We start from the raw sequence: 25,740 nt of genomic DNA on the forward strand, positions 1-25,740 counted from the left end.
CTCTCCTCTCACATCCAAACGTGTGGAAAGAAACCACCAAGAACTCTCTTCCAAAGAAACACAGGAAGCCAAGTCAGAAGAAATTCCTTTCCGGTCAGAAAAGGGAAAGTTTGAATAATCCTGAGCGTCAGTCGGTCCTGCTGGACAGGTGGGGAGACGGTGTCCTTGTGAACTATAATAGAGAGAGGTCTGGATTTTTTACCACATGGGAAACTGTTCAATATTACATAAGGGTCTCCGATTTCTCTGATACATAAAACAGTCCCAGACACAGGACCTTGCATCATCTGAGCTGGAGTTATTCAACAATGTATAATGCAGCAAGGTTAGGGTAATGCTGAATGACACAGATAATAAATACTTTCTGCTTGTTTTTATTCCTTTAAAGTTTTTTATGTCTGCACAGCTCCACTTTAATAATGATGCTGATATAATGCTTACTTAGAAAGAGTTAAGAGCTTTATAAAAGTAACCCAAGAGCTGGTAAGGATTCATTCTTATTTGTAGGGAAACTTCTGCAAGGACAGGTGCTTTCTGGTGACTTTGTTTAGTAAGAGGACGGTCTCCCCACCATGAAACCTGACTGAAGATTTAAGGACAAAAAACTCCTTCCAAGTAGGGCTGTAAGGAGCTAATATAATACATTTTGAATAATCTGTCAATGGGTTTTAGAAGTCGACCGATATATATATTTTCCTACATGTGCAGATGAGACAACACTGCTTAGGTGATTAAGAAACGGTGTCATCACGTAGTTCCTGCTAAGTACGTAAGTAAGTAAGTTTCATAGTTTCCAATATTCCCAGCGCTGTTAGCATCACATGCAGCAGATCATACAAGCTGAGCTACTGGTGGTCTATACACGCACAACTGTTATATTTGTTTCGTCATCCTTTGCACTCCTCACGTCACCACCCTTGTATGTGTATTTGTGTCTGTAAACACAGCGTTAGAGTAATGTCACATTTCCTGTATGTGTTTGCATACTTGACCAATAAAGCTGATTCTGATACATTAATTGTTTAGCAATATATCAGTGTTAAATATTGTTAAATATAAATACTTGTTGAAGAAAGCCACTTTCTGAGAACCTTTGCAAAGTAAAAGTGGTAAAAATGGTGGCACAGCCCTCGTAGTAAAGGTTTATTTTCATTCAAAATCGAGAATTCATCATGTCTGTCGCCTCACTGATATTCTGTGAATCATTTTTTCCTCTAAAATTGGTGTTGTGATATTATTGTCTTCATTCCTTAGAGAAGTGGTTCTCAAAGTGGGGTCCTAGGACCCCTGGGGGTCCACAAAATAATTCTAATAAATTTAAAATGAATTATAAAATTGTGCTGTATCATTAAAAACTGCATGTCTACAGATGAGGACCATTTGCGCCAATGAAACAAGCATATTGTGTCCATTGCTCCCGCCCACGTTAGCTTTGGACCAATAGAAACATCAACACAATCTGTCATGAATCACTCAACTCACTCAGGTTGCAGCGAACCGTTCCTGCGGCTGTCTTAATGTTTTTAAGCTTTTAAGATCAATGACTTGAAAAGTATAAATGCTGTCAAGTTGAGTCCACAAGCAGTTTGAATAAAACGACCCTCTGTTTTAAATTATATAAGTGTTATAAACATGATTCAAATTAAAATGTTTTTCTGTTTATCACTATGAAACAGGTCCTAAGTGTTTGGGTTTATAAGTCTTAGAATATAAATAATTCCAATGGCATGTAAGAGTGCAGATTGTAGTAACAGGTGTTACGATTATGAGGGGGCTTCTGTTCAACATCCAATGAGGCTCAAATGGATTTAGAGGTCAGGCTTAGGGTCATAGACCTCTCCAGGGACAGAGTGACCTCCGATAACTCTTAATTGTAAATTAATTGTGTGCGTAATGAAAATACTCACTATCCTTCGATCAACCTTCAACTTGTGTGTTGTTGTCGTCAGAGTGGCTCCAGCCTCACATCAGTCCCAGACACACATGTGACTGTCTTTCTTTTGAGATTCAGGTAAGAATGCTTACATTGCAATCCTAAGGTTGGACTTATTAGCGTGAGGGATATCTTTTTATGGATTAGAGAAGACAGACACAACTGCATCTGACTGAAAGCATAAATACTGAACACAAGGAAGGTCTTGACTTGGCATTACACTGCACCTCCAAGTGTTTTGGTTCTGTCACTTCTCCTTGACCAAGACATATACGCTACTTCACCTGAATACATCCAGGTCTCCTGAGTCTTTTTTCTCTTCTGGGTTATCAAGCTTCATGAAGTTCCTCAACAGGTATCGCTCTCATAGTTGTTTTTGCATCTAACATGTTCAAACTGCTTGTTTTGTCTGACCAATAGTCAAAAAACAAAAGGTACTAAGTGTATTTTGGCAAAAGGCAGTGAAAGGCAGAGAAATCTTAACATAAAGAAGCTGGAATATTTTGTCTTATTTTTCTGCTAAAATGGCCAAATTGATTATTTTGTCAATCATCAATATAATTGCAAATAGTTTTCAATTGAATTCTATCATATGAAAAATGATCTCATCTCTGATTTTACACTATTATAGCCTAGTGCTGAAACTTTATGCATGGACTCAATTTAAAGTATAGCACCTCCTTTAGGTCGTCAAACAATAAGACTGATTAGACTGATGATGCAGTAATAACAAAGGCTTTCACATAAAAGACAGAAGAGAGAGGAAGCATTGCATTCTTGAAATACAATGAGAATTTATTCAAACGGTGCAAAAAAAATTAATAATTATAATAATAATAACCTAACATAAAATCTGATGTTCTTTCTATCCAGATTGCACTGTCACACAGCCTTAGGGCTCTCCTCTCAAAAAAACAAAAGCAAAAACATTAAAACAATTAAAAAATAAAAACAGATCAAAACACCAGGACGAGAGAAATCAAGTTAAAATAATGCACAAATTTGGTAAAATGGATCGCCATTTACATGCAACAGTTCCAGTCCCATGCAACTCGAAGTATTCCATGTTAATGTCACTGATGATGAATATTCTGCTCACACAGAAAATACAGTGTTGTACAATATATAAAAATAGATCGGGTCAGTTGAGTCGCAAAAACTAATTCTGAGCCGTTTCTCCTCGGGTGTGGAGGAAACGAGCTGGGTCAACAACAACATTACTGTCATGTTTTAGCATAGCACGGTTCGGTGGTTGTAGAAAATAGTAAACAAAATTTTACAAATCAATAAAAGCAACAAACAAATAAAAGCCAGACTGCTAGACAATTAGCCTTGTGAGAAAGAACATCCTAAAATGTCGCAACTAAACATTCCACAAGGAAACCTATTAAAAAATCTCACTATAAATATATATTCTCAAATGGTATCTCGTTAGGTCAGCATTGAGGAAATTAGTTTGCAATGAGAGACCCAAGAGGCCCGTCTGGGAGTCGCCTTCGACAGCCAACATGACACCAATTCTACCTCAAATCCAGGCTCTTACAAGCTTTTCATCCACACCTGTTTCAGTATCCAACAATATACATTCTTACCCTTTAAAAACACTGTAAAACTTTGGGCTTACAAAAATAACTTGGAACATATTTATACAACCTCTCATTGTTTTTTCTTAAATACAAAAAGTGTTTGAAGCCTGTAACGTCTAATGTCTTACATGTTTCTGAGGCATCCGTTTCAATGCAAAAAATAAAATTAAAAAACGGTTTCGTGAGCTAATTATTACTTTGGAGGGCGGGAGAGAGAGTTTGCACACATACGACGTTTTAAATACAGGCATCACTTTCCCCACAGTCAGGGAACGCCTCACGGGTCTCCTCTGAATTAAAATGCAAGTGCATGGACACATGTCAGCAGCACACAGAAACACAGCAAATGCTTTTTGGGGAAATAGCATGATTTAAGTGTTTTAATGTCAGTAAAACTCTAGTGTTACTTTAAACACACAGCAAAAAGACTTCTTCTTTCCTGACCAGCTTGTACCACACAGAAAATATTGATACTGAGTGTAACGTCGTGTTAAATTAGCACTACTGAACATTTTCCTACAATATTTTGTTTGTTTTTTTGTTTGTAGTTTGGGTATATGTCACGAGGGTAAGCTCTTAACACTGAGTTAAAAAGAAAAACAAAACAAGAGCGCCCTCAACTGGGCAAGGCAGTGAATTGCATACTAAATTGTGCTTTTAGATTTAATGCTGCAGAATTCAATCAACAGGAGCAGAGCAAGTGGAGTCACATTACATTTAAAGATACTCCTCTCCATGGCTTATCATACGGGAAATTATAACATTTAATAAGTATTTAAGTAGTCATAAGTTCAGCTTAACAGCCTTTAATTTGAAATTATAATAAGGAAGACTCAAACAGAACATCAGTCTGTACCTTTTAGAAGAATAACAGTTATTATCTCATTAGCTTCCACACGTTTAAAAATAAAAACACTTTGTCTTATTTCGGGGCAGTAGTAGCAGAAACTGCAGGCGACAAAGCAAGCAGTGGATACTCGATGTTCGTCTTACAAACTGGATTGTGATGCCACGAGGACAAATGCTGAAAAAGGCAACTAGGAAACTGAGTTAGATGGTGACGCTGGCACCAAAATGCTGTAGCTCTACAGTAACTGAATCCTTTAGAGAAACCCCCTCTGACCTGTGGCCCTGGTTTCCCTTGAACAGAGGTGGCAGTGTCTGCAGAGATGGACAACGGACAACAGTCAGGCCACTTCAAAAACTGTAAAAAGGTTTGTTTCTACGGACATCAGGAAAGTGCTTGAATTTGTGCAAAAAGAGAGAACGTAACTGGATTTGGCGGGACGAATGCCAGAAATCTAGAAACCGCCTTCAGTAGAACTTCAGAATTTTGCAGTGGGTGACCAAACTTATAAACATGAGGATGTCCTGTTAGCAAAAACACTTGAATGTTTAAACCTTTTGTGTGATCATGAGATTGTTACAAACGTGTTTCTCAACCAGAGTGCAGAGGGTTCGTCATTTCAGAACAGTCAGTTTCAGGATCTCGTAACTTGGTACCAGAACTTGTCAATACAAAAGGGCATGCGTCCCTTTGCACCATGCAAACAGAAATTAGAGACAATCCCTCCCCTAACTGCAGATGAGTGTTCTTGTTTGAATCAAATCGTGAAGAGCTGCAAATTCATTGGTTGTCAACTATTAAAGGTATAATAAGGAGGATTTTCCTAGAAAAATAAAATAGACTTTTACAAATATAATATAAATCATCACTTATGGGCCTCTGTACAAGTGTGTTGGTGAGTGTGCGTTCATCACCCTTCCCTCTGCATCTATTCTGTTGTTTTGCTCTGCACGGGACGTTTTCAGGAGGGGCGCTGTTGTGGTTCCCTGAGCCAATTACAGCATACAGGTGAGTGTGGGAGTGGTTCAAATTAGCAACTGGTGCTGTGTTTGAAATGCCGTACTATACTCGCAGTACGCACTGATTTGGCCTAAATGCAGTATGCAAACAAAAGCAAAACGTGCAGTATGCCAAAAATGCCCGGATGTCGTACTGATTCGGGGAAAATCTCCAGTATGCATTGGACCAGTCTATCGCCTACTGTATCCAACAATGCATAGCGCTGGAATGTCACAGCAGCAGTTGAAATGACGGACAGCAGCAGCATAGCATAGCTAGAGAAGTGGCGGTTATTGTTTACTTCCAGCTGGCGAAGCAGACTGCAAAATTAATTTGAAAAGCTCCTCCATACTACACACTACCGCCGAACGCAGTATGTAGTTTATGGAACGGCATTTCGAACACAGCTCAGAGTGAGCTTCTGGTGACGAAGAGCCCAGGAGGAGGGGCCCAGTTTGAATGTGTTGTTTACAGAATGCAAGGAAAAAATCCTACTTATTATACCTTTAAATGAATCCCAAACTATGCAGATAATTCAGCTGATAACCTTTCATGTCAAAATTCTCTGATTCAAGCTTCTTAAATGTGAAAATATTTCTGACTTCTTTACTGCTCCATGACTCTAAACTGAATAACATTGGGTTGTCGAGAGAACAAGACTTTGAGGACGTCATCTTGGGCTTTTATAAACACCATTTTCTGATAAAACACAAATCAGTCGATCATTAAACCATCATTAGTTCTAGCTCTACTTTTCTTGTCTGAAATCCAAAAACATGTTAGGTAACAGTTTAATAGTTTCAGAGTAATGCCTGTGACGGTTGTCTCCAAAATCTGTTGTGCTGGATGTGAAGTTTGACCTTTTCAGCGTGTATTGCATTCCTGGATTGGCCACAATTAAATGCCTCGACGCCAGCCATTGTTAGAGAAACAGGAAGACCCAAATAAGAAAGAGAAACATTCAAGAACAACAACATATGAAACACTCTTGATCAGGCTCTGAGGAAAGTATTACTGTAGTGCCATGTGGGTATGTCGTCTTTGTTCTACAACGCCTGATCAAATGCATGTAGATTGACATCTTCAGAATCCAATTTATACACATTTTTAGTCGATATTTATTTACCAAAAGAGATAATACGGACAGTGCAGAGCTGTTGCCTCGATGCATGGACATATATGGGTTTGCATTCTGTAACATTAGCACCACAGCAGCCCACAGAACGCTTATTCATTAGCATTGCACGCTAGTTTCAATTTGCATTATGCAAATGGTGTCAGACGAAAAAGCAATTTGACAAGGATCATTTCTGCTGTTTCCCGAGGTACATATGACGCAAGCATCTAGTAACAGTAGTGTAAAATCTGTGTAACACCCTCGACGGATGTGACTTCAAAATGCTCAAACATCCCTCAACTTACCGATCCCAACATCATCACAGAGCATAAAATGGAGCGGAGACACTCGAGCCTTTCCTGGTTGTGCTTGCATCGCTGTCTATGGAGTAGTGTGAGTCTGACTTAGTGTATATGTGGACATGTAATTGTATGTGTGTGGATGAGTGTTGTGTATGGTGCCTGCCATATACATTCTCTCCACTAGGAGGAGACAGTAGCAAGGCGTTAAACTGATAAAGGAGGAGAGCCTGCAGCTCACAAACACACACACACGCGCACACACACACTCATACGTAACGCCTGCATAAGAGCCACAGCAAAATGTAACAGAAGTGCAGTTAGTTAATTCTATGGTCTAACATGTGACCCCAGCAGCCAGAAACCACCCTGTTTATTCTGTAGTCGTGTTGACTCTGCCACTTTCTCTTCTCCAACAGGAAGTGACACGGCTAAAAAAAGGGAGGGAGCTGGTTGTGCCTTTCTCTCGTCCATAAAGAGGCTGATCCGCCCCAGCCGTTTTTTTTTTTTAAACTGAAAAAGGCCACTCATCAAATTCAAGCCATAGCGAGGTCCATCAGAACCTGTGGATGGCCGGTTCTGTCTCCCTCTTTTTCAGCTCTTCCCGGTAGCAGTAAGAGCAGTAGTTGCCCGTCTCGGGGTGTCCGTAGTAGGTGCAGCTGGGTGTCCGACAGCGGCTGGACTGCAGGGTCGCCAGACCACCAGCGCTGCCCAGGGAGTAGTGTCTGACCGGGGGCTGCCCACTCCGAGAGTCCAGGTTGGAGCGCATGTCCCGGAAGCCGTTGGTGTAACTCCCAGCGGCGTGTTCTGACCCGGGGTAGTCCGGAGGGTCAAACTCAGGGGGGTATGAGGGCGCGAGGCGAGTGGGACTCAAGGAGCTGGGGCCTTGTGAGTTATTGTACTGGGGGTGGGAGGGGCCCTGCGTTGTGGGGCAGTGTCGGGGGAGTGTGGCGTAAGAAGGGAGGCCGGGGTAAGAGGTTGCAGGGGAGCCACCGGCGAGCTGGCGCCGAGTATCCATGTAGCCGTGCATGTGAAGGTGCTGGGTGAGAGGAGGTGCAGCAGGAGTCTGGTCAATGAAGGAGGGCCGGGGGATGGGCACAACACCAGAGTACATAGAGGTGGTCAAAGGAGAAGCCTTGAGTTGGTTAAAGGTAGGTGATGAGTTCTCTGCCATGTCCTCTTTTGCTTCGTACGCTCGGTATGTCAGCTCTGTTCCACCAACTACCTCCTTCTTAGGTATCTGGATGCCGTTGGTGATGTTCTTCCTCTCTATATCCCGCCGCTGTTGTTCCTGTTCGGCCCGAAAGCGCTCCTCTGCGTCGCTGAGGTAGCGCTGGATCATCTCCTCCTGGAAGGGCTGCCGGTTGCTCGTAGTGAGGAGGCTGGCGAAGATGAACTTCCTCTCGCCCTGCATGGCGGCTCGCAGGATGCCCAGGCTGACCTTGACGTCAGCGCTGTACTTGTAGTTTTCGCTCTCAGTGCTGCTCCCTCCACTGCTGCTCATGCTGCTCCCTGTCCCATTGAGACGCTCGCTACCTGAGGAGGGGGAGCCTTTCCCAGAATCCTCAGAGGCGTGGGCTGAAGGCGAGCCATCCTTACTGCCCTTCCTCCCCCTAAATGAGCCCTTCTTCTTCTCCCCGCCCTCCTGCTTGACACCTCCGGCTCCAGCGTTCTTTCCTGTCATCAGTCCGCCCACGTTTTTCTTCAGCTTGCTGCCCAGACTCTTGCCAAAGCTGCCGAGCTTATTGGCCACAGAGTCCGCCCTCTTCTTGTCTTTATCCTTGTCCTTCTCCTTCTTGCTTTTGTCCTTGCCCGCTGTCCCTGTTGCTGATCCATTGCTGGATGAACTAGACGAGGATGAGGAGCTGTTTTTGGCCAAGGAGCTGCCTCCGTTGACCGTTGATCCTGTGGTTGTGTCTCCGTTGCCATTAGAGCTGCTGCTGACGGATTCCTTGTCCGACTCTCCTGAGTCAGGAGGCGTGCGGGCGTCCTCTCCTGCCGATGCTGTGGGAGACTCCGGCTGGGCCAGAGGGGCTTGCTGCGAGGAAACAAAGCAGAAACACAAGCTAAAGAATTCTGCAGAAAAATGTTTATCAAGCCAAATTGGCTACATTACAGTCGGGAAGAAATCAAACTTATAAAATATTCATAAAAAAGGTCACAAGTCACATTCTGACTAAATATAACAGCACTAATAAACAGTGCGAGCACAGGCCCCCATGTACGGGGCAACAAGATACAGAGGCTGTGAAGAGAGTGAGTCATAGAGCTGCTTTCTGCAGACCAAAGCAGAAAAAAAAACAAATGACTCAGTTTCCAAATGCCTTTTCATATCAAACAGTTTAAGGAAGCTTCTAATATAAGAATGCCGTATTTGGAAAAGGCATGACCTGCGTGATGACGCATTATCCAGATCTCTGACAACAAGCAGTAAAAGAATGCCCCATCTTTAAACACAACGACCGACACACAGCTAACCTCTACAACCTCAGGTAACCTCAATAATCCCCTGAGAATGTATCTTATAAAAGTGTTCCTGTATTGCCCCCAGTCCTGCCAGCATAACCACACTCTGAACTGTTAGCGTGTGGCACACAAGAGGGTCTTTGTCACAGTGTTCGTGTGCCGTGACTTTATGACCTGAATGGACCAGTGTAGCTTGTTTTCACACACGGTTAGGGGAAAGCTGCTTCGATGGAAAAGGAAAGAATTATTGCCTTTGTTTATAATGAGAGTGGGAAGTAACAACTAACCACCAGCGGGCTGTAATGCTTAAAAGTTATCAACCACTGTGGCATATTTCTGATCTGGTTTCCTGTTAATCCAGAACTCTATTTTGGATGGTAAAATGCTGAGTCCTCAAACAGCCTTCATGGTTAGATAAAAAGTAATTCATTCATTTTTTTTCTCCCACTAATCTATCTAGCCTGTCATGGCAAAAGCAGTTTGGGTAAAACCAGGACGTTTATAAAACTTGTTTACCTCACAGGGCAGGGGCAGCCAGGCGACCGTCATGTAGCTGTGCAACATCTGGAGCTTTGCCTCCAAAGACAGAGCCACGCTGAGAGGAGGAGAGAGAAGTCAAAGCTCGGTAAGAGGAGACACTTTCTGCAGAATGCAATGTACTGTTGTTATGAATGTTATGTAATGAAAAGACACCGTATCTTACATGCATTCATATATATTCATTTGCAACGCGCAGGCATTCATAAGCTTGCACAGAGAAGTCAAAAGCAAGGAGAGAAGGTGCCATATGTGTGCATATAATGTATTATTTAATGTAAACCAATTATAAAACTGATGAAGATTTATGAGATGCTGCTTAATAACCAGTAAATTGGTGCCGAATGCATCAGTAAAAGCATCTTGCTGTAGTGCTTTTCTGTGCAAGGCTTCACACTCAATTAGCTTTTACAATAATATTAACAGCCACTCGTGTAGTATCATCACTCCCCGACTTTTCCCTTGAATAAGACTTCCACAGTGTCGCCAAGTGACGTAGATAAGGAGGAAGGTTATTATTGGTTCGGCTATTTTGGCGCTCCTTCCCCTGTTCCATTCATAGAAGGTATTTAGAGCTAATCTCATTGTAAGTGGCACTGAGTGTCGCTAATCTGGAGTCAGGGATCAATCCGTACACACTGACACTCTGTTCTAAAAGGAAACACACACGCGAAGAGAACATGTGCCACTCTGATTGTTTTATATGCATCAGTTGTGGCACTAAAAGACTCCCTCTGAGGCATTTGACCTCGCAGACTGGATGTAAATGTGTCAGAGTTGTTCGCAGCAGCGGGCCGCACCTCGCCAGCATCACGTTGTCTGTGTCATCCTTGCCCCACTCCCAGTCTTTCCCCGGGTCCACGGCGAAGTGCAGCGGCAGCATTTTGTGCTCCGAGTCGGTGAGAGGGATCACAACTGCTGGTGGAGATTGGGAAAGAAAACGTATTGTTAGAAAAAGGGATAAAACGTTTTATTAAACCACTCTGGAATGTGTGCAGACAGAAATACTTCTCAGTGCAATCAAGGCTTTTCACTGTGTTCACATTCGGCCTGTTCTGTCTGACCAATATTGTTTTTGGATGGTTCAATCTGATATTTTTAGACTGGTCAACAATTGGATGTCTGGGGTAAACTTCGGCAAACTTCAGTGTGAGAAACAGGATTCAGTGTTTCTCTCTTCTGTCATAAAGTGAGAAAAAAGTAACAACATGAAGATGGACATGGTAACTTCATGTCACGATACGGCCCTTAATTAAATGTCAATCTTCAAGCCTATAACTTTATTAGTCAAATAATATTTGAGGGTGGTCTTTCTTTTGCTTGGTGTTGAGCTGCAGTGATCAGTGTATTTACTGAAAAGCCTAAAGGCCATTAGTCACCTTTCTTAAAGGGCCAGTTCGCTCCCCCCATCATGCTAGTATGGAGAGCTAATGTCATTATGGTAGAAAAAAAATGCTATTTCACTCTGTATCTTTGGAGGACGCTATCCGCTTCTCCAATGGGCCCTGGAAAACCTCCGTCAGATGACGTGTTTTCTGTAGTCCTGCCGGGGAGCTTGCTGAACTACACTTCCTCAATCTAGGATGCCCGCCTCCGATGTCCCGTCTCGTTCAAAATTGTCAGGTTTGAAATGTAGACTGCAGACCTGAAGATTTTTTAGACGATCGTCCGGTATATTCTCGTCGTATTTCGGATTCTGTACCGCTCTGAGCCGTTGCCTGCAGTGAAAACGGTAGTATTTCACTGCAGCGTCTCTCGCTAGGCCGTTCCTTTCAGAGAGAGGGGCGCAATGCATGCTGGGTGTTGTAGGAATGTAGAATGGGCGAAACCACAAGCTGTTTGTACAACTCAAAACAACAATCACCAGCTTTGACTGACAGCGGCTTTTTCCAGGGGTGGATTGCTCCTTTAAATAATACACTAAGGCCAGTATTAAAAAAGGCTGACCCATTACCAGTAAAGACAGAATGTGGGTTATAGTGCTGTGTACTGCCTTAGCTCTAACATTTATATAGAAACTTATTCGAGGACTTTTTTTCTGCATATCATCAGGAGGAATTGTTACACTCCCGAATAAAGTGCTGTGATTTATGGCTTTAAATGGCCACAGCTCGCCAGGAGCCTGCTGGAAACAAAAATCAATCTCCAGCTGATAATGAAGACGAATGATGCAGAGCATTACCTTGCTCTTTGGAGCTATCCTTCTGCTCCATGGAGACCAGGGCAGAGAAGTGCGCCTGGTCGTACGCCAGGACCAGGGGCGAGCGATGGCACTTGGCAGCTGGCACTTCCAGTGGTAGGTAGATGCCTCCGAACGGGATGGGAGCAAAGGCTGGAAAAGAGTAACGAGGACATTAAACATCTGAAAGGTACGACCTGCGGCAGTGTTATGACGCCGTAAAACACTCTGGGAGGATTTGAGGAAGAAATAAAAATGAGCTGCCACCTCTATCAACAAATCAAACCAGTTTTTTACTGACTTACTTCCCAATTTCAGCCTGATATGAGTGTGACCTTAATTCCATAACAGGACTGTTTTCACCACTGGTATCTGTAAATCAACTTATAAATTAATGTATTTATTTCAGCACACGAAACGCTCTCAGTGCCTCCCATTTATTTCCAACTACACACAGTACAACTCACACACTTTATTTTAGTAGTATAGTCAGGTGCTGCGGTTAGGTCGGACACATTAGAGAATAAAAAATGTAATCTGTGATAAATACCTAAACATTATTTTTTTTAATCTGCATTTTAGCTGCAAAAACAGATGTGTAAAATGGACTGGGCAGGAAATTAGGACTACGCATAAAGACGTAATCCAGTGTCCTTAGCTGCTGTGTGCTCATCCCTCTTTTACTGTATGGACGACCTGCCGAAATGTAGTGTTAATTTTACCTGTAAAACGAGAAGAAAGAAACTGGAGGGGTCATATTATATTTATGTCTCAACCACAGACGGTATGTAAGAAGTGGACGTAGCCTCCGGGGCTGAAAAGTGAAGCTAACACAGATGTGTCTTGAACCTGTATTGTTTAATGGCAAGCGGGGGAGAGATTCAAAAAAGCTCCAAGAAGCAGATAAGAAAATAACTTGATGAAATGACTTGATTTATCAGCTCAATAAACATTGTCCTTACAAGTTTATGGTCCCGATTGCAAGTTTCAAGTCTCCTTTAATACAGCATGATGTTCATTTTCTTAATTATGGCCCCATTCACAGTACAATAAACGTTTAAGCGGGGTGTACTTAAAGGCGTGGAGCTACCAAAGACACCTGAAACATGCCTCATTAAGTGTTTGCTTGTAATAAAGACACTAAGGAGACTCAGCTCATTTTTTCAGTCAGTACATATTTAATAAAGCCTGTTTTATTGCTAGGCAAAATTCACCTTCAAATTAAGATCACCTTAAATTAGAGCCTTTAATTGCTAAGCTAGCACTAGCATTAGGTGCTAACTTTTTGTTTGCTAACCCCTCGTCCTGTTTCTGCCTTTACCCTCGCTTCCAAACACGGGCACTTCTGGCTCCTAATAACAAATAATAGTGCCAAACTCAAGGCTTCATAATGGCTATGTTCACTGGTCTATAATGCAACGCAAATTTACAGCTACTACAATCGTCAAACTATTAAGGATGTCGCTTAACTTCCCTCCCAGGAGAGCTGCTGGTCGTTGACAACGAATTATGAGTGTATGCACATTTGTTTTAGGTGACAGAAATGGGTCAGTGAGTGTTTGGTAATATATCACAGTGGTTGTCTAATCAGGTTCAGATACCAGGTGGGTGGTGTTTACTTCATTAGGACAACTCAGTCAAGTCATCAGTCACCGACAACTTGTGCCTTCCAAATGATCGGCCTGCCAAGAGGGGCATAAATCCTTTAGATGGCAAGCTTAATGTGAGGTATGAAGAGGATAATTCATATGATGTATGATAGGCCCTGTTGCTTATTTCATGTTTGCATTGTTGATTGCACTGATGTTTTATTCATGGTGCTTTGTTGCAGGTTTTATTACTGATCTCATATTGTAAGTGGAGTTATGTTATCCTTTACTGTTCCCTGTGGGAAGGTTTGCTCCATGCATTTAACCCGGCCCAAGTATAAGAAGCAGTGGGCAGCCAGAGTGCAGTGCCCGGATATAACCTCCATGTCTGAGGCAGGAGAATTAAAGTAAGATACATTTTTTAAGAAGGAGGGAATCTGAGCAAAGAAAACCAACATACACATGGGAGAACAAACAAAAGCCCCTTTCACACACACATGCACGGCACTCCCAAACTTTTCCGGACGATTTCCAGAAGGGCTGCATGTAGCAGCATTTTTGACCCAGACTTAATCCCGACTTTTTCCTGCCGACCTCTTAGTAAAATGTCAGGAAGAAGTCGGGGACGGTCGATGTGTGAACGCGATCTCGTTTTCACAGCAGGTGAGCTGCGCGTGAAGGAGGCTCGTCGATATAGACGTCTCGTGTCGAAGCGATCAATGAGACCGACTCTACACAGCTGCACTTCTTTTAAAACAGAATAATAAGGTACATATTTAACAGAAGACGTCGCACCTCAATCAATGTATCTACAGGAGGTACGTGGAGACGCTGCATCCCAGGGGCAGACTGTCCAAAACACACATAAGCCGCTTTCCCACTGGTCAAAAACCCGCTAACACCCGGCTTTTTCGCTTAATGGGAAAGGCTACAATCGGCATTCAGACCCGGGTCAAATGACTCTGCAGTACACCCGGGTAATTATCGCCTCGGTTCCGATCGGCATTGATGGGAACACCAAACCCGTGTCGACACGCTAATCTCCACCCCCTTTCCGGCGCGATGCTATGCTCCATCGGTAACTTCTGCGACTCCTCGTCATCTCAGCAACAAATCCCGCCCGTCTCCGTCCGAGCAGCGCTCGAATATCATTCCAAATTTGTCGGGCAGAGTTTGAGGAACAGACTGAATGAGTAATAGATACAATAAAGACCAAACCACCGTAACATCTTCACCGTTTACTAGCTCTGTTTCCAACACGTTTGTGACGTGAGACGGTGACGCAGCAGAAAAGAGACTGACAGGAGTATACTTCACTGGCAATGGGAAAAGACACAATCAGCATTTATAAGCAGGTCTTTCCGCGTCTGAAAAACCTGTGTCAACACGCTAAATTCAGGTGGGAAAGGGGTAATAAAAAGGTCTTGTCCCAGCGCCGATCTGAACCCAGGATAGTGATAGTGAAAATGTCAGGTGATTTTAAGTGTCAGGAAAGGAACCATAAAATAAAATGTGTCATTATTATTAGCTTGTTTTACTTTGAGCAACGTGGCGCTCCTGCCAGATATTTACCCTCTCCTCCAGAGTCCCTCAGCATGGTGTCGGCCACCACCACTATGGGCCTTCTGAGGACGTGAGCCAAGACGAAGACGTGAAACTCCTCCAGACTCTCGTAAACAGGCTCATCGGAGGACTCCGCCCTGAAGACGCCAACAACACAGCTTTAGTTAACAGAGACACAATCGTTTATACTCCTGCAAAACCATAATAACACAAGTTTCAAGTAGACTGTAACTTTTATCAGCCTTGTTAACGGACCTCTTATTCATTTAAATAACACTTTACTATGAGAGGTTGTTTTATAGGGCTTTTTTCAGTATATTTAACCCATTGAACTTGTGTTTGCTACAACAAACAGCAGATTGACTGAGCCACTCGGTGCTGATTGTGAGCTCAGTTGTTTGTTCATGAATAAAAACATGAGTGTGACTAAGTGCGTGCCGAGGTAACAGTCCCTGCATTGTCCGGGCCAGACCTTACCCGTTGGTGCCGTTGGTGCTGTAGTGTATTCTCGGCTCGCTGGAGGCCAGCTTCAACAGTTCATTCCACTCCTTCTGCCACTCCTCCTCCGTGTACACCAGACCGGACTGAGGAGAAAGGAACAACACACACACACACATTTAGCTTTTAGAGAGGGAGTGTCAAATGTCACAAAAGCATGCACTGACGTTATGGCGTCTTACCACAAGGTTGCATACTGACAATTGAGGACAGGAATTTAATGAGAGCTTTTACAAATCTGTGGTGTTCTGAAAACTCTCCTACATCATGTTTTAACCTCCATGTGTGGACAGAAAAAAATGCTTCTTAATATGTTTTTCTTCCCTTTTTACGTGCACCTACATACAGACAAGAAAAGCTTCCCAGTGCTGCTCCAGCAGAGCAAATCGGGTTCGAGAGATTTACTTAAGGACACCTCTGTGGTAGCTGTTGAAGAATGAGTGAACTGTGGGCAGTCATTCGTGTGGCATCTCCTCTGTGGGTGTCTGCACGCTGTCTGAAACCACTTTGGAGAACATACTTGGCGTTGCTGTTCCGCTTGCTCTCATAGGGAAAAAAGGCAGTGTGTTGTGTTTATATAAAAAAAGTCTCTAAAGATCCTGCTCAGGTGTTTGCGTCAGGTAAGTGCAGTGTATACACAACTCAAACTGTTTCTTTCTGGGCTTCAGATAAAGAGTATCATTAGTAGGTGTAGATACCAGCACTTAGAGATAAAACACTTAACAGTAGGTTAATGATAAGGCAATCTTATTCACTGTTTGTGTCTTCAACGCTCGGGTCATAAAAAGTGAGATTATCAACTGTATAAGACAATCAAGTATCTGATAAATACAAGAAAGACCCTTCTGCCACAAGGAATCTATTGACCAAGCGAGGAAATCAATGTTGACTGTCGAAGTGTTTGTATTTAAATCCAGTCAAACCTGCAGAGTAAACTTTCAGATTTATTGTCTCTACAGTTGTTACAGTAACAACAGGCCTTCCTGCATGCACTTTCAAAACTCTGCAGATGATCCAGAACGCAGCAGCGCGACTGGTCTTCAATCAACCCAAAACAGCACATGTCACTCCACTGCTCATATCCCTCCACCGGCTCCCAGCTGCCGCTCGAATCAAATTCTAAACCCCTGTTGCCCGCTTACAAAACAGCAACAAAAACGGCTCCTGCCTACCTGAACGCCCTCATCCAGGTCTACACTCCCTCCCGCCCACTACGCTCTGCCAATGAAAGGCGCCTGGTGCTCCCTTCACAACAGGGCCTTAAATCGCTTCTTCTCCTCAGTCATCCCCCGGTGGTGGAATGAGTTACCCAACTCCATTCGGTCCGCTGAGTCCCTTTAAGAAGAAGCTAAAGACCCAGCTCTTTATGAACACCTCTGACCTTAGTGATACTGATGCTATTGATGATGATGACATTGAGGATGTTGATGTTGATTGGGATATTCATGAAGATGATGATGACTATATTGACCGTCTTGATGTTGTTGATGATGATTAGCAAAAAAACACGGCGACAAACTAGCTCATTAACTATTCATGCAGTCTATTGCTATGAACCGCTAGCTGCGCTGAGAAGCATATAGCCTAGCTTCTTAGCTGTAGCTGGCTCATTCATGCGACCCGTCCATAGGCCTCAGATCGTTCACGCTCAGCCTCTTTGCCTGCCTCTGGATTCGCCGGCTCTGGCCAGCGGCGGCACACTTTCAGAAACCTATGTCTAAAACTATGTTCATTATAAATACAGCCTATGGTTGCATGTCATACCCCCACTCTCTTTCGATTCTGACATCGTGTTCAATAAATTCCAACAAAATGTTGTTGTATTGAGGTCATGTTGTAGTTAATGGTGTTATGAAGGACCGTGTTGGGGTTATATAACTGAATTAACACAACACTGTGACCTATAACTGAACATTATGAACTTTGTAACATATTAATGGCAGAGCTGTTTCACTGAGTTGCAATAGTTCTTACTGCTCAGAAAATTGCTCAAAGTTTAAAGCAACCTGATGTTGTCTTCTGTTGCTTCTGAACGAGCTGAAATTACATGAAACTAATCAACAATAGTGAAGTGTTTGTGTTTGACATTTCAAAAGTTTTACTGCATTCTTAAGTGATGCTGCGGGCGGGTATGCACTTTCTGGTATTTGAACCATAAAATCGTCTTTACTTGTTCATTGTCTCCGTGTATTCTTCCCCCATTAAGTCACACAAACAGCGTTCAGATCACAAGCTCACAGCCCTCTCCACACCTTCTTCATTTAGTCTTTGCAGAGTTGCAAAGATAACCAAGTAGCACACCTCTTTGTTCTGCTGAGTCTGCTGCCACCTCCACCTGCGCTTCAGAGCCTCCCTCTCCAACCCGTGGTCCATCAGCGCATACAGGGACTTCCGGAGCATCAGGTCCCGGTCGTGAAAACCCCACATACCTGCATCAGGACATAAAACCGGGACATTTAACACATCAACAAAATCACGTGTATAATTCCCCTTGAAGGAGCACTGAGCTTTTATGTATTGTTTTATGTTTAAAAGATATTATCTTATTGAAAGACCAAAATAATGATATTAACTGTAAACAAATAGAAGCTGTAACCTGAATATCTTTAAAAAGCAAAGGTTAAACACATGAATATTCCTTTTAAATCCACTATCCAGCGGACGATGCACTACAAGGGCCTGAACAATGCCGGCACATTAGCTGGGACATTATTAATTTCCTGCACTATGGCTCCTTGGTGGGCCACAGAGGCTAAGTGAATGTGCTCTGCAACACTGTAAAATGCAATTAGTGCTTAAACTAACAATGAAGCTCCCTTAATGAATGCTAATGGAGTGTGAACCTGCACGGTATTGGGGTCTCGTCTGAGCGGTCTGTGATACTCACCGAGCGAGGCAGCGTGTAACAGACAGTTTCCGTCCCCGCTGGTCGCCAGAGGCAGCAGACTCTGACAGTTTGAAACCACTTTCGTCCACCAGTTGAGTCGCCCTGCAGGCAGAGGGGAAAACACTGAACTAACCGGTTTGCGGTAGAAATATGGCACATTATTTAATCCGAAACGGCTGCTGTACTACTACCCAAATAAAAGGAAATGAAGAGGTTTGGAAGATAAACATGTGGTGTCAAACTAGATTTACATGTTCGGAAAATAAGATGTGTATAATTATGAAGTACAGACTAAACGTTTGCTTTTACGCCAGCAGCTTTATTATGTTATTTAAAGAAAAATAAGACTTTTTATGATCTTTAAACTATTTTCTATCATTACGCTCTTAGATTTATAATTTCAAGGGCACTAATTACTGCAATCAATATAGAAAAGCAGGTTGGTTTTCTATTTTCAGCGTTTGTTTTCATATACTGATATGGGACTCACAAATGTATCCCCATATTTGAAGTAACTTTTATGCCGGAGAGTTGGAAAACATCACACCCACTCACAGGACTGGATAGTGCTGCAGGTTCCTAGAATAAACACTGATGTTGAACGACTGCTTTTGTTTCATTGTATCATACATTGGGGGTGAACTGCAGTGCACTTTAAAGCTTAATACTCAGATAACGGATCAGTTTAGATATGTCGTTAAAATCCTGATGAATGAAAAAGAAAGCCTGATATGATTTTAACTGTTTTTAATGGACTTATTATTGTATAAATCACTTTTAATTCTTTTAAAATAGTTTTTATTTCATTATGAAAATGTATTGTAATCATCAGGATTGATATTGTACATTTTATATTGTTTGTTTTATGTTTTATTGAAACTCATGTAATCAGATCTCTCTCGAAAATTAGATCTTGTTCTCAATAGGACTTACCTAATTAAATGAAGATTATAAAATTACAATATCAATGTGCAAAAGCCTTTACACTTGTGGTAATCTTTACAAAATGTACAGATTCTATATAGAAATGTAGAATCTGTAAGCAGGTATGCTTGTAACTGAGCACGCTGCGGCGTATGCAGGAAAAACAGTCCGCGTGGAGAGCAAAAGCATCGGCCGTAATGCCATCCGGCTCCCATCAGCATCATCTGAATTACCTTCCTTTTAATCTCTATAAACAGACATCTGATGCAGCAACAATCTGTTCTAGATCAAGAATTCAACTTGAGTCAAATTCGCTTGACGCTGTGTCACGAATGTTTCCCGACTTCCTCGAATGCATCAGAAATCATGGATCAGACCTCCGTTCAACAAACGAGCATTTTAAAAGTAGTTTTCTCCTCCTCTTGAGGACAGACCTGACAGAGCTAAACTTAAGAGCTGTAAATTAAAGTCAATCACAAGAGAATCTGTTTCGTTTTCAGGTTCATATCGCTGAAGTAAGTCAGAGAGCAGCCTCTGTGTAACTTACTGTTTAGTAAGTCAAACTGAGACTCAGCACAAACAGGTGAACGGGCGCTCCTCCGGGGGATTTAATGAACCATGAAATGTTTATTTTGCAGACATATCTTGAGGAGTGAAGCCGCTTCACTTTTGATTTGAACACACGGTCGCTGCTCAAGTTCTTAACTGGACTGTAAACAATGCAGCGCACGGAGAAGGAAGTCTTGGCTGGAAGTCCTTATCACTAACTGCTGGCTAAACCGGAAAGCCAGCAACATTTGCTGTCACTCCCAGAGGCTGTATCGTCGTCAGATGATAGCTGATGGGTTCTGAGATTGCATTCGTGGTAGAGGTGCTAGAAACGGCTTTTCTATGAGTCGAGCACAGGTGTTTCTAAAACCTATAATAGAGGCTCAGTTCCAACATATTCAAGTTTCCCAGTGAGCTATGGCAGTGTGGCAGTGAGGTGTTTCGGGACCCTGAAACTAAAGCAGCTACATAGGATTAAACCATCATTATTTACATGTTTTAACTACTGCAATGTGTCGAAATGTCTTTACAGAAAAAGGCCTATGGGATATCTGTATATCTGCATTTGTGGAATTCTTAATGGCATGTGTATTAATGGTAGTATCTGTTATTGGTAAGGTTTTCCTGTGATGTGGATGTTCAGTTATTCTCACCGGCATGCTCCAAAGCCACCATCATCGACTGCTCGATCAGGTCCCTCTCGATGAAGCCCCGGAAGTCGTCCCGGTACACGGTGAGGTCTGGAAGTTGGAAAGTGCACAGGGGCGTGTCCAGGAGGGGCTCACTGCTGCTTCCTCCGGTGCTCGAGACGTGAGAGCGGGCGAGGGACACGATGGTTGAACTGGCGTGGGAGATGCCCCTCGACAGACGCTTCTCTGTAGCAGCTGAAAGACAGTGGCAGATGATGATTTTTATATATATTTTTTAGTTGTCTAGAAATGTTGGGAGACATTCAGAAGAAATTTTGGGAGACAGAAGAAAGAAGACATCACAGCAGTTAGTCGCTGTTGTCTGCAGGTGTCGTCTGGGCCTCGGTAGTTGTTAAAAGTTAGCCCAGCATTTAAGCTTATCTTGGGTAAATTTTTGTTAAACTACAGTTTGTTTTTGCTATTGGCACTGGGTGTATATTTGGGATTTAAAAACAACTGTATTTGTCCATAAAACTTGGGTACATTATAGTTGCTTAAAGTAGATAAGGAGTAGGAATGAAAGAGTGTAACTGTGCTCCTTTTCGAACATGTACTGTTTGCTTTATGTTACATTTTGCAGCAGAAACTGTTGTATGTTTACTTTTACTTTTTATTGTTTTTTATTTTGTTAATTTATTAAACTACATGTTTAAAATAAGGATATCAATCAATCAAAAAACATCTCCCTCGCTGGTGGTCTCACCTTGCACCACCTCATCTTGGCGCTGTAGTACCGGCCGTCCTACCCGGGCCATCTCCTTTTCTGTCGGCAGATACGTCCTCTCCTCTGTGAACGAATACGTCAGGTTCCCAGCATGCACCTGTCGCAGCTGCTCAAAGTCACTGAGGGCAGCAGTGAAATCCCAGTTCTTGCCTACGGACACACAGAAAAGAGAGGAAGGAACAACATCTGTCAGCAAGTCCAGCGTGACAACCTGAATCCTGTTTTCGAGACGAGCGAATGACACATCCGTAATGAGTTTAAATATTTACCACGAGTCGGTGCAACCATAGGCCATCTTATCTTATGTAAAGGCCACTGGCACATTCCTCCGCTTGGGTAAATATCAGAATTTGGAGCACGTCTCGGCTCGCTGGCTCGCTGCTCTTCACTGCATTGCATTACATTTTTAACCCATATTCTTATCTGCAACTTGTGTTGCTGCTAGGCAACAGGAGCCCTGTTGACTCCAGCTATACCTTCCTCCTGTTGGTGTATGAAAGCCTAATTAACTGTTACAAGCCAGAAGCACTGACTGAGACAGCGGTCAATTTAGCTGCTGCTCATAACAGCACCAGCTGTCAACTCATAACACCCCCCCCCACCCCCCTGTTTCTTCTTTACTGAGCTGCATAGTGATGAAACCAACAAAGACTTAATTACATGGTTCAAATAAAGGGAATAAAAGTGTAATAAGTGGAGAAGTGAGGGATTTGACAAGTTCACTCTTAAAGTTTAACTTAAATAAAAAATGAGTGAATACAAATCTAAACTAATATGACGGTAATGATTACTCCATCGATCACTCCAGGTTTGCATGTTTCTGAGTATTCATAGTGTAGCATGTAGGCTGTCAATCACACCAATTAACCTTCATCAAACCAACATAACTAAACTACTGTAACAAAAACAATCACAGCAAAATGTTCAACTTATTTCTTCTCAAAACATTGTTTATTACATTATTAATCATCTCTCTCTTTATAAGAGTTTGTCAGCAAAATGCTGTCTGCTAAGTGTATTATACCTCGGCTCAAATGTACCATGTCACATAAGCCATCACTCTCAACTAACTGTCATATTAGCAATGCAATAAGCTATGGATGTCATGATAACACAGATTTTGCAAAGTTTTGGCAAAGTTGTGGCTGGAAAAAGTATATTTGGCCTGCACAGGTGAGTGTTTACATTTGTCTTGCTTGAGTTTTTTATTTTAAAGATTATTTTTTGGGGCTTTTGCCTTTATTGTTCAGGACAGCTGAAGAGAGACGGGAAATATGGGGAGTAAAGAGGGGGGGTGACGTGCACCAAATGATCTGCGCTAAACCAATGCCCCCTTGCTGCCGTTCTTCATTGTTTTTCTACAGAGCACACAAACAGACGGACTTTTGATAAGTTTCCCTTCCTCATTAAAAGTCCAAATGACTTCTGACTGGATTCTAGATGTGCAGCAGTTTTCTCCTCACAAGCCTCCTAACACTAACGTTAACGTAAAAGGTCAAAGGTCAGTGCCAGAGTTGCGTGAGATTGGAGACGCTGAGCACAGTGTGCAGGATTAGCAGCAACTCTTCAGTGAACCGATTCATCACTTTATAATCGGGCCATCAACCAGCCTGTCGTACTTTACAACCGACCCAGGGCTCTGCGTACCGATCGTGGTCGCATCTTTAACGTTAAAAATGCTCAGAAATTCGTCTAAGTGAGTCTTCACACCCCAAATATATTGTAGTTATGTTGTAAAACGAAATTGTGTAAAAATATATCAGATACTTTAATCAAGGAACTGTGGCCAATACATCAGTGTATTTATATAGCACTTGAAAAATGAAATGAAGTCATTAGAAACAAACGATTGATAATGTCATGAATATGTTGATGGATAAAATAAAGCAACAGTAAGATATGAAAAAATGCCTCTTGGGTATCTGGGTACCTAAGTTAGTGGGATTGGACTCAATGCACTTATATATACAGTATTCTGAGAAGACAGCAGTTATTAAAGGGTAATTCTGTATTTTTAACATAGGTCCTAATTCAGTGTCTAAATTACTGAAAGGTTCAGAATGTTTCGTAAATGCTTTAGTAGATCGTTTTTCCTGGCACCTCCGAAACGGGCTGTAACGGCTCCAACATAATCCATGCAAGTAAATGCACCTGATCAAAGTGCGTCTTCCAAGAGTCTGTTATTGAAAGTGTCTGACACAACACTTTGGACAAGATGCCCACAGCACAGACAGAGACCTTTGTGTTAAAGAGTAAGGTTGCTTTTTGTTTAACCAAAAACACAGGTCTCACTCGGAGGAGAAGTCTTGCTGTATAATCTTGCAAAGCATGAGTTGTTCCGGGAAGATTACAGTGGAAACATGAGTCAAAGTTGGAGAGAGGGGTTTGTTGTGTTTCAGTAAAGAGAGATGAAGTTTCTTTTTGCAAAATTAAGCACTTTTAATGGTCAAACTTTGATCAGACACAGTTATCTCCAGGGATTAATTTGGAGCTGTAACGGCCGTTTTGCCGGGGTGATTTTCTGGAGAACTTTTTGTACATTTTACTCATTAAGACACAAAAATACAAAAAAAGGGCTCAGTTTTAAGAGAAAAAGAATGACCCTATTAGAAAATGATAAATAATATATACTACTTACATCTTCTTCTCTTTAAGACAAGTAATACTCTGCAACTCACCCTCTAGCAGATCTCTGGCCAATCCTGGTTCAGCTCCAGTGGAACGGACAAAGTCGGACAGGACTGCGTCCATATCCACGGTCATGTGATCATGAATTCACAGGTTTGCAGGTTGTGTCCGGGCAGAAAAAAAAAAGAAAAGAAAAACAAACACGGACTCTGCTATCCCTGACAGGACAGCGAGGGAGGGGGTGAGGGGGGGAGCAGTCCTCTGCTTTGTGCTACTCTTCCAGCCACACCTGAAAGAGAACACAGATAAAACACGATTAAGCCTTCAGGTATTAAATCATAAAAGCATGACATCTTTCTGGAAACATTTACAACAGTTTACAGGAGTTAAAAAGAGTGAGTCAAAGCATGAATGTTTAAGCACAATGATACCATGACCCTGTTTAACCTATTCTCAAACACAAGCCTGCTGTGGCCGGGTTGCCTCTGAACTTGACACCTCTGTCCCACCCAGGACAACAGCTGTGACACACAACGTGAACAGGTTTGACAAACAGTTCGCTCAATTTGCTTAAAACCTAATAAAAGTCAAATGAGGACACGTCTAGGGTAGCTGCTGTGAGGCGTGATGTGGGTACTTAACTGAGTGGTTTAAGTCTTCGTTAAGTTCTTGTGACTTCCTCTTCATTAGCTGTTATGTATTTAGAACGACTGCCAGAATCCATCACCTAAGTCATGACTATGTCAAATAAAACAACCTGTACTTTGGACTAAAACGCTTCAATAATGCCTTCAGATATGACCTGCTGAATACGTACGTTAATAGTCAAGAGGTTTGCCTTAGAAAAAAACAAGATAGTTTTCAGAATCAGAATCAGGAATACTTCCCCAGGGGGAAATTTGGCCGTTACAGTTGCTCTGACACAGATACCCTTTTCCCAACGAAATTAGTGCGTTGACGCAGATTTTTCATATCTAGGAAGACCAACTTATAGAAGCCAATTGTCTCTTTTCCCATTGCCAGTGAAGTATACTCCTGTCGGTCTGCTGCGTCAGGGTCTGACGTCACAAACGCGCTGGAGACGGTGTAAGTAAACAGTGAAGATGTTACGGTGGTTACGTCTTTATTGTATCTATTACTCATTCAATCTCTTTAGCAAACTCTGCGGCGACAAATTTTCACAATGTTCGAGCGCTGCTTAGACGGAGACGGGCGGGATTTGTAGCTGAGATGACAAGGAGTCGCAGAAGTTACCGACAGAGCATAGCATCACGCCGGAAAGGGGGCGGAGATTAGCGTGTCGACGCGTGTTCAGATCAATGCCAATCGGAGCCGAGGCAATTATTACCCAGGTCTACTGCAGAGTCATTTGAGCCGGGTCTGAATGCCGATTGTAACATTTCCCACTAAGCAAAAAAGCCGGGGGCCGGTTTCCCAAAGATAGACTTTGACGATGGCTTAGATGTAACAAATAGTCTTCAGATAGACGTCTAAATTTATCCGTTTCACAAAGCAGTTTAATTCTTGACTATCTTAAGCAGGACTATGATGCATTGAATTCTGGATAAATTAAGACTTTTTTCAAAACAAAAAAAATGGCCGACCGAGTAAGCGCATCTAACCGCTCAAGTCCATTTACCCCAGCAGAAAATGTTTGTCTTTTAGAGGTTATAAGGGCATTTTACTTGGAACATTCAGCCAAGAGTGTAACAACAACAGTAAACAG

General features: G+C 42.5%; 1 protein-coding gene across 1 annotated transcript in view; it reads right to left on the bottom strand.

The window, feature by feature from the left end:
- Positions 1–2,707: 2,707 nt before the first annotated feature.
- Positions 2,708–25,740, bottom strand: part of otud7b (OTU deubiquitinase 7B) — a 49,014-nt gene continuing 25,981 nt past the window's right edge. The window contains exons 2-12 of the mRNA XM_069656575.1: positions 24,065–24,303; positions 21,366–21,536; positions 20,627–20,857; positions 18,501–18,602; positions 17,915–18,042; positions 15,593–15,699; positions 15,125–15,252; positions 11,967–12,116; positions 10,585–10,699; positions 9,764–9,842; positions 2,708–8,819 (exon numbers count right to left, since the gene is read on the bottom strand). Coding sequence (XP_069512676.1) covers positions 7,338–8,819; positions 9,764–9,842; positions 10,585–10,699; positions 11,967–12,116; positions 15,125–15,252; positions 15,593–15,699; positions 17,915–18,042; positions 18,501–18,602; positions 20,627–20,857; positions 21,366–21,536; positions 24,065–24,149 — 2,778 coding nt within the window. The 5' untranslated portion in view covers positions 24,150–24,303 and the 3' untranslated portion in view covers positions 2,708–7,337. The remainder of the gene's footprint in view (positions 8,820–9,763; positions 9,843–10,584; positions 10,700–11,966; positions 12,117–15,124; positions 15,253–15,592; positions 15,700–17,914; positions 18,043–18,500; positions 18,603–20,626; positions 20,858–21,365; positions 21,537–24,064; positions 24,304–25,740) is intronic.

The sequence above is a fragment of the Semicossyphus pulcher genome, unplaced genomic scaffold, assembly GCF_022749685.1.
Source record: "Semicossyphus pulcher isolate SPU_LCO1_2020_fin unplaced genomic scaffold, fSemPul1.0.p SCAF_9, whole genome shotgun sequence".
Taxonomy (NCBI): domain Eukaryota; kingdom Metazoa; phylum Chordata; class Actinopteri; order Labriformes; family Labridae; genus Semicossyphus; species Semicossyphus pulcher.